This window comes from Corvus moneduloides, chromosome 4 (assembly GCF_009650955.1).
Source record: "Corvus moneduloides isolate bCorMon1 chromosome 4, bCorMon1.pri, whole genome shotgun sequence".
In the NCBI taxonomy this organism is placed as follows: domain Eukaryota; kingdom Metazoa; phylum Chordata; class Aves; order Passeriformes; family Corvidae; genus Corvus; species Corvus moneduloides.
In genome coordinates, this window is record NC_045479.1 from 15,800,446 (window position 1) to 15,816,323 (window position 15,878).

Consider the following 15,878-nt stretch of genomic DNA (forward strand, 5'->3'; position numbering starts at 1 on the left):
ACTGAAATCCAAACGGATTACAGTACTGGCTTCCCTTGATCAACTGGGTGGGTTACCTTGGAAAAAATAGTTATAGACTATACTAGTTACAACTTAATGCTAGGAGAGGCTACCACCACTAAAGCTTTTTCCATGATGAGGTCAGATCTTGCCCCTTGGTTATGTTTCCACCTTCCCCTGGCAGGATGTTCATGCTGTTCATGGCTGCATGGCATCCTTGTGAGATCAGTGCTTTCCATACATGATTGGAGACATTTCTCCAGGTTCTCATGGCCATCCTCTTGGTTGGACTTAAACTGCAAAATCCAGGTACCTTCTAGATATAATTTCTTCTAACTGACTATTCTGAAATATTTTCAGTTTGTTGTTTGTTTGTCTGTGATTTTGCTTTACTTGTGGGTTTTGTTTTGGTTTTCTTTGGGTTTTTTGGGGGGGTTTTTTTGGGGTTTTTTTTTGGTTTTTTTTTTTTTGTTTTTTTTGTTTTTTGTTTTTTTGTGTTTTATTTGGTTGGTTTGGGTTTGGGGTTTTTTGGGTCTGGAGTTTTCTTGGGGATTTTTTTGGGTTTTTTTTGGTTTTTTGTTTGTTTTTTTTTTTTTTTTTTTTTTTTTTTTTGTGGGTTATTTTGGTTGGTTGGTTGGTTGGTTGGTCTGTTTTTTGGGTCTTTTTTTGTGGGGACGGGGGCAGCACCGTGGATATTTTTATCGATGTAGAAAAAAGACCGATTCACTTTTGTCCTCTGCTACGCTCCATCTCCATCTGCCCATGCTCCCGGCAGTGTCAGCGCTGGCAGCCAAGAGCCCATAACAATAGGTCCTCTCGGGGGCTGGAGCAAGGCAGCGAGCGCCGGGACTCTGGGAAGAGTGAAAGCTCTTTTCCTTGGGATTGGCGCTGTTTTGTTTGTTTGTTTGTTTGTTTGTGTGTTTGTGTGCAGTGCGCCGGGTGCGTGCGCGGAACGCCGGGGCCGCGGGAGCCGTTTCCAGCCGAGGCGGCCCGGGCACGGCAGCGGCGGCGCGGCCCGAGGGGCGGCCGGCGTGGCCCGAGGGGCGGCATGGCGAAAGTGCTGGCGGCCCTCAGGAACCACTGGAAGAAATCCACGTTCGGGGCCTGCCTGCTGGGCTGGGGTGGGCACTGGCTCTATGGGAAGCACTGGTAATGCTGGCTGGGGGCGGGCCGGGCCGGGCGGGAGAGATGGAGGGAGGGGGGAGCGCCTAAAACGGGGGTCGCCTCTCGGAGGGCCCCGGCAGCCAGCGGGAATCGGTCTCCTGCTTCAGCAGCTGTGGGCGTGGGAAGCTCAATGCCTTTTTATGCCTTCCCTCCTCGGTCGTGTTGTAAGACTGGGGCGGGTTCAGGCGGGAGGTTTAAACAGAGGGGATGTCTGGATGGTATGAACCATTTTAGGGCCTCTTGGAGAGGAGGAGGTTTTCTCTTTTCTAACTTAAAAAAGAATGTCGTGAGCCATACGTGTGTGTTCAGCTTGCCTGCTTTTAGCCTGTATTATAAGGATGACTGGAACCAGGCCTGCAGGATGTGCTGGGGGTGGCCCCTCCCAACGTGGGGATCCTGTGCCTGTGGGTTTTCCCACCTCCTTTTTGCTGTAGCAGAAGTCCTTGTCCCTTTCTTGAGGCTGGCACCGGCAGCGGCCTTGTGCTGTTCCTCTCTGGTGTGGTCTTCGCTGGTGTCGCCCACCCAACCGGAAGGAGCCTCTCAGCTGCTCCTGCCATAAGTTACACCTGATGGTGTCATTCCCACTGCTTACCTGTGGAACAAATGTCCCTTACAGTATGCAAAATCCTATTTAAAGAAAAAAACAAAACCTGGGTTTATATGTTAATACTTGTCCTTCAAGATTATGGTTAATGCATATTACTAAAATGCAACTGTAGCCAGATTATTTTTAAAAACTGTTACTTTTGGTTCTGCTGTTTACTGTCACTGTCTTAATGTTTTTTTAATTGTTTAGTCAGGTTTTTTAACAGTGTTTTTTTCTGCTTACATTGAAATGCTGCTAGAGTCTCAGTGGGAAAGTTAGGAAAATAAATCTGTTTATGTTGTTTTTGTACTCTCTTTCTTCAGATCCTTTTGCCTAGGGACTTTGGCATTAAATCAGTCTTTGTTTTGCATAGTACATCTACTTTAGTTGCTTGCTTCTTACCTGAAGCACTGAGGTTCAGCTGACTTTCAGAGAAGGGCTTGGGGGTCCTGGTGGACAACAGCCTGTCCCTGAGCCATCAGTGAGCCCTTGTGGCCAAGAAGGGCAGTGGAATCCTGGGGGGCATTAGGAAGAGCATTGCCAGCAGGTCGAGGGAGGGGATCTTGCACCTCTACGCAGCCCTGGTGAGGCACGTCTGGAGTGCTGTGTCCAGTTCTGGGCTCCTCAGGACAAGAGAGACACAGAGCTCCTGGAGTGGGGCCAGCAGAGGGTGGCAAAGATGATGTAGGGACTGGCTTGGGGAGCTGGGCCTGTTCAGCCTTGAGAAAAGATGACTGAGAGGGGGCTTCATTAATATTTATCAGTATCTGAAGGGAGGGAGGGTGTCAAGAGGATGGGTCCAGGCTCTGTTCGGTGGTACCAGGGAATAGGACAAGAGGCACTGGGCACAAACGGGTGCTCTGGAAGTTCCACCTGAAACTGAGGAAGAACTTTTTTACTGTGCAAGTGACAGGGCACTGGAACAGACTGCACTGAGAGGATGTGGAGTCTCCCTTACTGGAGATATTCTAGAACCATCTGGATACAATCCTGTACAATGTACTCTGGGAAAACCCTGCAGGTTAGAGCAGGGAGGTTGGACCAGGTGAACCACAGTGGTCCCTTCCAGTCTTACCCATTCTGTGATTCTGTGACTGCAGGGCAAGCAACAAAAAACTCTCCCTCCAAATTTTTTTCCTTGAAAATGCTGATTCCATGTTGGGGTTTTTTGACGCTTCCATATAGTGTCAGTGAACTTGCATTCAACTTTGTCCTCTGATAAACTGAACTTGGAATTTGGATAAAATAGTAGAATGTAAATGAGTAATTATTTGAAGTTCTATCATTCCAAATACCTCTTAGCCAAAAGAATAAGCAATGTACAAAATGAGGAAGAAGAAATTGCTTGGTGGCATTCATATGAGGGGCTGGCTGGTGGGGCAGAGCAGCCTGGGACCTTCCCAGGTACCCAGCTTATGTAAGTGGCCTCTTCACTGGTCTTTTGTTGCCACAGATACTGATGACAGGAGAGGGCAAGTCAGGCCCGGGTCCTCTGGACAGCTACTGAAATAGACATTAACAAAAGACTACCTGCTCCTTGTGCATATGGAGAGTGGGCACTTGAGGAGGCCTGGGAACAGTGACAGACACAGCCAGTGTGTCCCCTTTGTGTCTTTTGTGTCTGGAAGTTCGTGCCTGTGTGCTGTTGGTTTCAGCTGTGCATTGATTTCTTGTGTGGTAACGGTGAAGTTGTGTTCAGATCACAGAGAATGTGGAGCGTGCCACAGGGGATGCAGTGGGGAATAAGGAGGAAAATATGAAAGGCAAACAACCCAAAAAGGAATCTCTGGTATCTGAATTTTAGTGCGTGGAGGTTGTTTGCCTCAAGTATAGGCGTGGTGCTTTAACCCAGGTGATGGACTGGGGAGAAAAAAATTTTTACATATCCTGTTCTCCCTTTTTATCTGTAAAGGAAAATACAGCATTTCCTTAGCAGACACTGGAAATGCAAGGTGGGAAGTCCTGTGATGACAAACAGCTCAGTGAGACTTTGACGTAGGCCATAGCTACTGCTTTCAGAGTTTTAAACCCTGTTGGGAAGCACTGACAACTGTTTAGCAATTTCTGGGCCATTCTCTGTGGGGGGTTGTTTTATCCAGGTTAGAGAGAAACAAGGAACGACAAGAGCCTGATGGTAAGAGTGTGAAAAACAATTCCAAGGTGGTCTCAACAGCCCTTTGTGATACTCTGCATGGTGAGGAGCTTACCTTGTGGCAGGTGGACAGCAGGGAATAGGTCAGGATCCCACTCTGCAGCTTGTGGGGATGGCTTTTGGTGTGTTTTTGTACATTCCCTCTTCCCAGTTTCTTTGTCTGTGTCCCAGTTGTGCTGGGGAGCAGAGGTGCCTTTTGCCCCATGCACAGACTGCTGCAGGCAGCACTGGGAGAGGTTAATGAAGGATCTGTATGGACTGTGTTGGCCCTGAGGCTTCTTCTTATCCACAGCAGAAGGCTAAATTGCTATGTGTGAGCCATACCTGACTAGACTGGTATTTACCCTTTGAGAACACCTTAAAAGTGTAATGAGGTCTTGTGCTTTGGTTTCTGGCATCACAAGTTCCTGATGAAGGGCCTTGCTTTAGCACAGCATTGGTTCAGATTAGCCTCTGACTTCTTGGAAGCAGCTGAGATGTTGCTCAGTTCTTTGTAGTGAAGAGAATTTTTGTTTACCATCCTGCATCCTTCTTTCCGTCCTTGTGGATTTTCTAAAATATTTCTCTTGCAAGGAGAAGATGATTTGCTTTTTTGACTTCTCAAGGTTTCTCCTTCTTTTGGATGCAGCAGCCATGATGCCTGTATTAAGTGGAGCTTTTGTAAATAATCTGTCCTGCAGATAAATGGCAGCTCTTCTGTAGTCAGCTTCTACAAGCTCTTAGGGACAGAAGAGCTTTGAAGTATTTCCTTAAAACTTTGGAGGATGCTGTATGGACAAGAAGAATGTTACCTTTTCCAGGCTTGTTCCCAGCACCTCTTCCCTGCCTGGAAATGGGCAGGGATGTCCCCTTTCTGCACCCTGAAGACTGTGCTGTGGAGCCTGATGTGGATGCCCTTGTGCTCCCTAGGGTGTAAAGGGAAGAGGGGCACTGGAACGTGATGGATCATTGCTGAGTTGGTCTAAAGGTTGTGGATGGCAATAACTGTAAAGGTCGAGGAGCTGCTTAGTCTTGGTACTTTCTTCCTGCAGCATTTAGTTTCTGGATCAGGGTATTCGCCTTTCAGTTTGGAAGGTGTTTGTTCAAATACTGACTGATGCAAAAGTAAGGAGTTTTGGATGAGCAGGTAGAATAAAAGGAGGAAACCTTGTGCTGATTCCCCCTCCCCATATGTTATTCAGCCCTTCTAAGCATGGGATAGTACAGAAGGTATCTCTTCAACAGGGGTGTCAGTCAGGAGGTGGCAAAGGTTTTTCATGTGTGAAATGATAGGTGTTATGTCTGGTTGAACTACTGTTAACTAAAACCCTACTGTCATTCTTGCAAACAGTAATGAATCTTAAAATTCCTTTTGTTCTCATAAAAGAATAAGTTTTAAAAATCCATTGTCTTGCATTTAGGGTAGCAAATACTCTTGTGGTATCTGAGAAGCAGGAGGATAACTCAGTGTTGCTACATGTGAGGTTGTCTTTAATTTCTCTGGATTGCATGAATTTATGTATTAGGCTCATTTTAATCTATAGCATATCATGCTGCAGGTACAAGGGACACTTAATTTAATATCCTGGATCAAAGCTTGGAGGGTATGCAGATTGTCAGATGTCTGCTCATACACAGTAACATACTTCTGCTTAGCATAATACAGGTGAGGTTGATCACAAATAAAGATACCAAATGATTGTTCTAAAATTTTCACTAAGTTTGGAATCCCCTCTCCCCTTTATGTCCTGGGTCACCTTTCCTGAATTGAGCTGCAGCTGTTCTTTGTATGCCCAGGTGGTGCAGTGAGTTACCAGCTCTGTCAAATCAGCAGAAATGAAATCTCCAGCACCATGGACATCAGCTTAACTGATTGTCAGATTTGACCAGATTGTTCCAGTGATGTCACTGCATAAGTGATCATCACCATGTCAGGATGGAGACCCTGGATATTCTGCTGAGGCAGTGGACTCATCACATACTTAGTTTTACTTTCTATGCGTTAAAGTATTGACATTCTCAGTAGAAAGTGCTGGCAAAGCACCTGAGCCTTTGACTGCCTGCCAGTAATACTGAGTGGTACTGTTATCTACAATTTGAATGTTAGTCTCTGCGTGTTTGCCAGCTGATAACTCACTTTGTCACCTTTCTGCATATACTTCCTGAGTAGCTGACTTTATTTCATCAAAACTTTGTCAAAAAAACAGAGTAGAAGTTCTGAGTCTTAGGTAAAGCTGATGAAACCTAAGATTTGTCTTTCATGCCCTTCCAAGGCCAAGATGGAAGTAAATGCTAATATCCAGTAAAGAGGATTCTGTGCTCTTGCCGTATTAGAAGCAGCCAAAAAAGCTCTCTGCTAAGATAAAATGTTTTTCAAGAGTTCTGTTATAGCTCCTGAGGATTGATCCTGTGTGCACAGCTTTGGTCAAGTTTCTCCTCACAAAACTCTGTGTTTTGAAGATGGAGAGTTTTTAGGCTTCTTCATGCTTGAGTATATTTAATAGTCTTAGATTTAATGCTGATAACTCATTTCGGAATGAGATCCTGAGCTTCTTTATACATTTGTGGTGTGATCACTTTTAGGGGAGTTGCTTTGGTTGAATCTAAGGCAGACCCTTGCTGCAGCTGAGAGCCTCAAACAGCTTCAGTTTGACTTTGTTGTCTTCTGCTTGTTGCATTCATTGCTGCCTTGGGTGACCTTTCATCATGGGAGCTGTCCTTTCCACCCTGGCTTCTGCTGGCACTTGGGCACAGGACTTAGTCTCAGCTTGAGGAGCATCCATACTAAATTGTGTGCATCTTTGTGCTTATGTGTAAGAGTGTTAATTCCCTATTCCAGCTGAAACCGGTCAGGACAGGAGCAGTGGCCACCAGTCCTGCACCAGGGCTGTTGCAGAGAAATCAAAACAGCCCTGCCCAGGCGAGTTGTATGGATGTTGTGCTCTCAGAGCGTTGTGTTCTGGTAGCCTGGCACGGTTGGGGCGTGGGGAGCTCTGCACAGTTGCTCTTGGGTCCTTTCTGTGTTGGTTCCATCCTTTGGTGTGAGCCTGCTCTGTTCTCCACAGAGTCTGTGCTGCAGTGGCTGCCGCCCTTGAGGCTTTACTGGGAATGTTCTGTCTGTGGGTTCAGCCTAGGACAGCCTCTTTCTTCCATACCCTGCTGCCGCTGTTTGTTCCTCTCCGTTTCCCAATTTTTTACTGCTTAAGCAAGTTGGCCCAGCTGTAAGCTGTGTGATGCTTTATTCTCACAGCAGGAAGACAGCCCTGAGTTGGCCAGCGGATGCAACACTGCTTGTCTGTTTGGCTTTAAGGCCGAATTGTGTAGATAAGCCCTTAGGGGAAATGTAAAGTAAAAACTGATTTTTAGTTTGCGGTGGATATGGTGCAAGTCAGAAGAAATCTCTGTCTGTTCTTTAAGGCAGTGCAGCAATTTCCCTCAGCCTCCACCTGCTCGTGTTTGAGCACTGTTGAAAGGGCTTTGTTACTATCTAATAGTAGGCAATAAAGTACAAAAAACTCAGCAAAATCCTATGATTATTATTTAGTCTCTTCTTCTCTGGGGGCTGGTGAGTAATCATATTTTGAGAATTTTAAGAAGTTACCTTTTTACTGGTTTTCAAATTTTTCTAGCTGTATTTATTGATTGTTATGATTTGCAGAGGACTTGCAGGCCCACTTGTGGTACTTCAGGTGAGCCACGTGAGGTGAGAAAGACAACAGCTGTGATACAGGAGGAGGACTGCTGTTCTTACAGGTGCCCTGTGAGTGCACTTGTGCTGTTTTTTCTGGAGTTTGAAGCTAGTTAAGTGTTTTTAGGAAATTATTTTAAGGAAATATTTTAAGGAAATAAATTAAGGAAATATTTTAAGGAAATAAAAAATTTCCTGTTACCTGGCATCTTTAAACCAAACCTGGGACATCCTTAAGATAAACTCAGATGACTGTGAAATATGTTGTAGTTGAGTAAGTGGAAATCCTGTGAGTATGGCTAGGATGGTATGGGATTCTGGGTGCTGTGCTGCTGGAGAAGTGAGACAAATCACCTGGAAATTGCTGGATGGTAAATGATTCTTCTGGTCACAGAATCTAAACTTTTCCTTTGACACCAAAATGGTAAGTGTCAAAGTAGACTTCTTCTGTCTCTTTAAGTGCTTCGGTGCAGGAGAAAATCAGCATAAATGTTGACATCTAAATTGTCAAGCTTAATTTTTATGGGTAAGACTCCGCTGAGGTGAATCCTTGACAGTTGCTTTGAAGATCTTTGCAGGTTGGAAAAGAGAGTACAGTATCTTCTGCTTGCATTTGCAAAGTGTTGCTGGACTCCATTTTAAAGGCAATTAACACTGCAGCATAAAGCTGGGGCACCAGGAAAACAGACTGGCAGACAATGTGACAGAGCTTGACTTCTGAACAAAATAGCATCAATGTGAAGTAAACAGATAACATGGGTTTGGCTGGGATTTGTTCAGAAGGTTAGGACAGCAATCTCAAAGATATTTCTCAGCTGCGTGGCCATCATTTGATAGTGGGGGTTTCTTGATATCCCATAATATTTCAACTTTACATATAGAAATTGCAGTTGTTTTCTGTTTGCTTTGGCCACACATAGTCACGGGGAGGGGGAAATGTCCCTGTGTGAGGGCTCATGCCCTCAGTGGCACAGTGTGGACTTAGCCTGTCAGGCTGTCTTGATTGAGCTGGAATTAGCTGTGACACTGCTGTCCCACAGCTTGGAGCACCAGCCTTTTCAGGGGCAGTTGTTTTAACTGGTGCACTTTCATCATATTACTGCAATCAAACCCAAGGCTGTCACTCCTGTAATACTGCAGGTGCTTAATACAAGTTATCTACTCCTTTGGTTTTAAGGAGCAAATATGACAGCATGCCTCTGAGGATTTTTTTTTTCCAGACATTCCAGTTACTTGTTATCCTGATGAGGTGTTATTCACATATTTTCTTTTTCCATGCTTGAACTCTTCCTTTGTCTTTTCATTATTACCAGGAATAAATCTGTGGCTTTTATACCGTAGTTATTTTCTCAGAACCCAGTTTTATATCTCACATGAAGTCACCCTACTTCTCATTTTATGGCATTGCAACATCTCTTGGTGATGCCAAAAAGAGCGGGTTATGTCGTTCCAGTGACAAATAAATACTGTAAACCAGTGGAATCAAATAGATGGCACTTGGGTTTGGCCTCGCCTTGCCTTCTCTTCTGCCATTTCCATGGCAGGGTTTGGCCTGATGAGCCACACTTTGGGACAGAAGTGTGCTGTTCTCCCAGTCACTTGTTTCTGGCTGGCTGGCCTTTAATCCTTTTGGTTGGTATAGTGTTCATTTTGGTATGCTGACTGTAAGTGGGGTTTTTGGTACTTGGTATTTTGAGACAATAATATATGGTCTTGCCAGGTATTGGCAAGGGCAAGCTGAAGGATGGGGAGTGTCTGGTACCTCGAGGACAGGCAAGACTTTGGGCACTGCAGAACAGTACTCCCCATTTTGTCTGCAGGGGAAATAGGACATTTTTGGGGTTGGGGAAGAAACAGACATCTGTTCCTTGCTCAGTAGCTCTGTCTCCAGTGCTTGCCATCTATATACCCTGCTTGCCAGTAACAAGCCCAAGGATTAGTCGGGAATGTATTTCTGAAATGATGTCCGTGACATATCTAACGCTGACCATCTCTCTTCTGTTTTTAAACTTCACTTAACAAGTTGCGTGTTTTTCACCTCTCTGAGTTACTGCTTTGGGCCGTGCTCAGGTGGGTGGGAGGTGCTGCTTTAACGTGTGCTTGGCTTGCAAACTGATGGAGAGGGGAGTTCACAGTTGTGATGCACAAAGACTTAAGTCCTCTCTAAAACCCTTCTACAGTGCCAGAATGGTAAGTACCTTCAGTGTAAATACCAGGCAGCGAGAACATTGGAAAAACCCACACCTGAGCTCTGGAGTACAGTTATGTAGCAATTTAACAAATAAATCACAGTTACACAGTGTGCCAGAGTTTATGTAATCTCAGCACACTTGGCATCCTGGTCTTTGTTTTCTGCTTTTCTTTCCTCTAGAAAGAATGTTTGTATGCACATGCAGGAAAAAATATGCATGTGTGCATAAATGGGGGTGTTTTATCCTTAAAATGTTTTGGGTTGTTTTCTTTTTTTGTTTGTTTTAGTGTTGTCAAACTGTGTGTAAAAGAGGTATGTGCCTACATTTTAAAAATGAGCAAATTGTTTTAAACTTACATAATGTAATGTCTGCTCTCTTTTCTGTCTTACCTGATAGTGATAACCTGTTACGAAGAGCTGCATGCCAAGAAGCCCAGGTAATACTGTTTAAAGTAATAAAATTAGATTAAAATCTCCCTCTTATCTCGGTTGTGCAGGGCTCCTGAGATTTTCCCAGCAGGTCTTTCCTACGTGACAAGCCTTATAATGATGCCATCTGTGTTCTTTCCCTTAATGCCCAGGGGTGGACAGGGCCCTGGCCTGCAGCCGGGTACTGCCCCTTGCGTGCCCAGGCTGCTGCTGCAGGGGAGTGCAGCATTATCCTTGGGGTGATCTTAGTCACTGCTGGAGCTACTCACACCTCCATTGCTGCACATGTAATTGCTCTGTGCCTGTAAAGTTCTGGTAGGAAGATGATTTGTTGATAAGAGTGAAATCCCAGCCCCAGCAGGAGGGGTATAGTGTGGGCAGAAGCAGCCCAAAACACTTCGTGTCAGTGCTCAGCTGCAGAGACTTTGCCCTTGTCTGTTTGACCCTGAGTGGCTTTATCAGGGATGCCAGCTGTGATGACTGTCTGACCCAGCTCTCTAGAGACCCGTGTAGTGGGAACTGAATGGGGACAGCCTGGTTGCTGATCAGTGACAAGAAGGCCAGTGTTCAGGGGGAGGGAGCTGCTCTCTCAGGGTACTGACTGTTGCATTTCGTAGTTTGTGGCCTGCGTGGGCAAATAGCAATAAACAAACTCCCATACTGTAGTATTCCCACAAAGAAACTTGTCCTTAATAAGCAGTCTTTTGGAGGTGTAAGTGCTGCTGCCCATGGATGACATCACTTCTGTAGGACTTTAAGAGTTTTTACCTCCCACAAATAAAGTTTATTCTAAACCTGCTTCTTCATGAGAGATCTTTGAGATTTTGCAGGGTGTAACACTGCTCCCGTCATTTGCTACGTCCTGGGGCCCGAGTAGAAGGGTGAAAATTATTTTTCTCAGTAGAGAAGTGTTGTGCACCTGAATTATCCCAATTTTAGCCTGTCTGCTGTTGAGGGAAAGACTTTCACAGCAACTTGTCTTGTGCTATGGATCTTCATGGCAGAATAGATGTAAGGGAACTCACTGCTCATGAAAGGAAAATCTTTCCCTGAAAATACTGCTTTCACAAACCATATTTGTAATTTCAGAGTCTTACGTTTTCAATATTCATTTTTACTGCATAATAACAAAGTCATAGAGGTTTTTTGTATCACAGAAAATAGCTATTAATACCTCAGTATTTGAAGCATGCTGACCAAATTAAACCAATTTTTTTAAAAGGAGCTGAGGAAGTGGTTTGTGTGTATTGTCAAAAAGGTGTGAGTGCTAAGGGAAACACTGGTACCAGCAGATAGTTCAGTTCTGGAAATCTTGAATTTCCCATTTCTTCAATCCAGTTATTAAGTGACAGGTTCTATTCCATTATGGCTTATTCTTACAAGTGAAAATACAAAAGCACTGTCAGTAGAGCTTCCTACAATTTTAGTGGTTAAAGCCTGGGAAAATACCCTGCAGAAGACTCCTGCATTATAAAGGAATGAAGCAAAAAGCCTAGTAATCAATTCTTGCTGTAATTTCCATTCTCACTGATGTGTCAGTGCCAAATAGTGCTTGAAAAAACACAGCAATGCTGCATTAAGGCATTAAGTGTCTGGTATGTTCTTCAGAATAACAACAACCTAAAATTGTTTGAAAAATGCTGCTTGCTTTATACAAGTGCAATATATAAGTATTGGAAAAAAATAGAGGCAAACTCGCCAAAGAAGAAGTTTAGTCTGAATGGAGTGTGTGTGAAGTTCTTACCATTTTTACATTGGATTTTTAGGTTTTTGAGCCTGTTACATTATCAAATTCATGAGGGAGCTGCCTTCCTGACAAAGTATCCACTACGGAGGTATTTCCTGCAAAGGTTCCACCACGTGTGTCTGAATTTAAATATCAGTTCACGATGACAGCCTTGGTGTGGCAAATGATTATGGAAAGATTCTATAGTAAAGAACCCATTTATCATGTTTTTGACATTTTACACCTCTGTCTCTGGAATAAGTCAGTGTCAGCTGATTTGGACTTCCTTGACCAATCAGTCTTGCTGATTGACCTTGCTGTTGCTGAGCTCTGGGCATGTGTTAGAGGTGCTGTTTATCTGGAAAACAATTCACTCAAGGATAGTTTTCTGTAAAAGAATGTAGTTTCTTTGCTGGTATTCATAAAGCACTATAAAAACTTTGAATAAAGGGTTATACATAGTTGTAGAATAGTGATTATCATTTTAGAAGTCCAGAGATACAATACCTGGAAGTGTGCATTTGACAAGAAAGTGAAAAAGGCATTGGCTTACCTAAATTATACCTTCATATATATATTTAATAACCATTTTTATGGTATAACTATAAGTTGTCTTTACTTATGTTCTGCTCTGAAAGACTTCTAGAATGTTGCATTATTTTTTTTTTTTATTTGCTGTCTCACAAATCAGCATTTGCTTTAGAAATGCCCCTGTATGTAACATAAATGTCTAAGTATATTACATAAAGAAGCAATTATGTCATTACTCATAAAATCTTTATGACCCTTGTTAGATTGTTTGGAGCATGCAAATACATCACATTGTGCCCCCCAAGCAAATAATCAGTTGTTTCTAACAGCTGTAACATGCTAGAGGTACCCTATTCCCCAATTCCCATCCAACAATTGCAGTATAATAAGTTGGTCTGTTTTCCAGCTGATCTTTGAGTAAAGCTTAAGAGCTATTGATTTGTTTCACTTTCTTTGAAGATTTCTTTACTCTCAGCAACTTCTCTCATCCTTTTTCTTTCTTGAAGAAGAAATCTGGATGTTTTAAGCAGCACAGCCAGCTGTACCCTTCTTTAAATTGAGGTTTCCTGAGCAAAGTTTGCAAGTGGAATTAATAATAGATTTGAACAGCTAACAACCACTAAAATGTACTGTTCTTTGTGTACAGTATCACCTTCTTCAATATAAAAATTCCTGCTAGGGAATTAACTTTCAGGGTAAAGGGGAAAAAAAAGCCAAGGACGGTTGACTGGGCCACGTTCAGCACAGTAGTCTTTGGTTCCTACTCTGTTTCTGGGGCTTCTGGATGGTGTTGCTGAATACCTTGTCTTCCTTGTATTCAAAACCAATTTGATTTGGTGTGTTAGTGAGGGTGCCTTCAAAGTGACCTTCTAGAAGCTTAGAGAGTGGGATGTAACATGCCTGGAAGTTTCGCATTTCCTTGCCTCTCCTGTGCTGAACAGCTTTGGAAATAGGTACAAGGTGCAAGAGGCTTTATGGAGGAACTCTTAACTTAAAATTGAGGCACCTCGTCAGAACTGGATTAAAAGTTGAAGAGGAATTGAGTGATTTTATAGAGAGAGATTAGTTAAAAAAAAGTGTGAGGAACAGTGAACTTGCTTTTAGGTCAAGGCAGATTCTCTTGTAATTATCTTTCCTGTCTTCAAAAACTGAAGCATAGAAAATACTAAAATGAGTAGAAGAGATAGAGGAATTAGCATTCGGAAGTTGGAAAGAATGCAGAAAGAAGGTGGCAGGCAGGTGTATGGGAATTACATAAGGAAAGAAAATCAAGTAACCTTGGAGTCAAGGAGAGCTCCCTGGATCTCTGCCCATGGCAGAAAACCAGAGGTTGACAGAAACGAAATGGTGGTGGAATTGTAAAAATGAGCTAAAGAGTACTTATGACAGTGATGTGAGCTGCTGCTAAGAGTGCAGGTCTTTGAATAGGAGACCTGTACAATGGCTGAAGATGGAAGTCATTTGAGTGTCATAAGGCTTGAAAGCCCATTGACATTTGTAGAGATGCATTATTTTGAACTGTTTTAGCAGTGTGCTTAAAAGATAAACTGAGCCCTGCTCTTTTTCTCTTACTTAGGCTTTTGGCAACCAGCTGATCCCTGCCACTGTGCCATTGAAGAAAGCAACAGTGTTCCTCAACCCAGCAGCTTGCAAAGGGTAAAATTCCTCCTTTTCAGCACTCTCATTTGAGGCACTCTTTCTGCATTTTTGCTCTGCTATCCACTATAAAAGCCAGCCAGATTTTTGAGCTCATTTTTGCCTCCCTCTGATGCCAAGCTGGTGCTATGTTACTATGCCAAACTTTATTTCACCAAAAAGATTGGGATGAGAAATAGAATTAGTTGCTTGAGGTGGAAGAATGATTTCTAAGCATATATATATATATTCATATATATATATATATATATATATATGTATATTTTATTTCTTTCTTTAATTCTGTCTTTCGGCCTTTGTCATTCCTTCGTATATGGAATTCCTTTGTATTCCTTCCAAACTTTTGCATGTGATATATTTCCATCTTCAAAATCTATAGAAGTAAGAGATGACCTTGATAGCTTCAAGACTTGAAGTTGGCAAGAAGTAATCTTACTTCTGTGGGAACCTGCCCTTGAAAGGGCTGTGCCCACAAACTGAGAGGCTAAATATGGGCTGGGAGCAAGACTCCTGGAAAAGGTCGGCTGCTATTTTTATGTGCTCATTAGCAGAGAAACCATAGTCTTGGATATGATGTGTGTCTCTTTCTGCTGATCAGCTTTGGAATAGCTGCATTTGTGGAGGGGCAGAGAGTTTTTACTACCAATATGAAGAGAATAGTATACCTGGCATGGAAGTGCTTGGACTCACATGCTTTTGTTCAAAACACTCATGACTGGAAAACACGAAGTATTAATCAAGTCTCATGTTTCTACTTGTAAACAATTTATGGTTAGTGGTATAATTATTTTATTATACAATGAGAGGCATAAAATGTATCAGTCCTATAACAAAAAAGATCAGATAGAGTTTTGCTTCTAACCTTATTTAATAATATGTAATAATAAATAAGTGGGATTTTTTAAATGTTTCTGAAAACCTACATGGGCCTTCTTTGTGGTCCTTAAAGGCTGGTGCTTTGTAAGTAATTAATTTTCTAATAAATTTCTTTTTGGAGATCTTAATTTGTTTTTTCTGGGTCTTTGAAATTATTTTTGGCAAAAGCTAGATAGCATCTTTTGCATTTGTTAAAACTGCAACACAACTCTGACAACTGAGATGTGGGACTAGAAATGTAATACATTTGAACCACATGAAATCTCATCTTTCCTGACTGTCATGTTGAGTGACTGATTGTGCAGATCGAATGCTTGGTTTTAAGTAGACTTCTTCTTGCTATTCATTTGTTTCTTTCCTTTTGAATTTTTTTTTCAGCTACCAGAGTCATTAAATAGTTCTTACTCTGTTATTTCTAGCAAAGCTGGGAACCTTTTTGAAAAGAACGCTGCACCAATTTTGCACTTGTCTGGCTTGGATGTAACTGTGGTTAAGGTAAGAACTGATAGGTTCTGCTACTATAGAAATAGTGACTGCTCTGCTTTCTCCTCTTGAAGAATTGAAATTCAAAGCTGTATGCATTTGAAATTCTCAGTTGTCCTGTAGACATATTATGGGAAGAAATAAATACTGAGATATTAAGATGATACCTAATCTTTTTAATTCACTGTTAGTTTACAGTGTAGTGAGATTTTAATTTTCAGCTAAAGCAGTACATATGTTGTTTGTCTGTCTAAAGCAGCCCTTCTATAATTCATGTTTGAGAGAAAATTCTAAATATGTGAGTGCTGGCTAGTGGTGCATGCCCATTGCTGTTGAATTTGTTATTTCTGCCTAAACTTGAAGAATTCAAAAGTGAGGAATTTTGACATGCAGTTGAGCTGTTCAGATTAATTAAAA

The 15,878-nt window shown here is 42.5% G+C and overlaps 1 protein-coding gene across 4 annotated transcripts in view; it reads left to right on the plus strand.

Moving 5' to 3' along the window:
* The first annotated feature begins 206 nt into the window (after nt 1-206).
* Nucleotides 207-15,878, plus strand: part of AGK (acylglycerol kinase) — a 37,573-nt gene continuing 21,901 nt past the window's right edge. The window contains exons 1-5 of one of the 4 annotated variants that reach the window (XM_032105819.1): nt 207-309; nt 10,158-10,197; nt 11,956-12,049; nt 14,023-14,102; nt 15,398-15,473. In XM_032105819.1, the coding sequence (XP_031961710.1) occupies nt 270-309; nt 10,158-10,197; nt 11,956-12,049; nt 14,023-14,102; nt 15,398-15,473 (330 nt within the window). In that variant the 5' untranslated portion in view covers nt 207-269. Of the gene's footprint in view, nt 310-797; nt 1,150-7,751; nt 9,592-10,157; nt 10,198-11,955; nt 12,050-14,022; nt 14,103-15,397; nt 15,474-15,878 lie in introns of those variants that run through there. The other 3 variants (XM_032105820.1, XM_032105822.1, XM_032105821.1) reach the window with 3 other exon arrangements.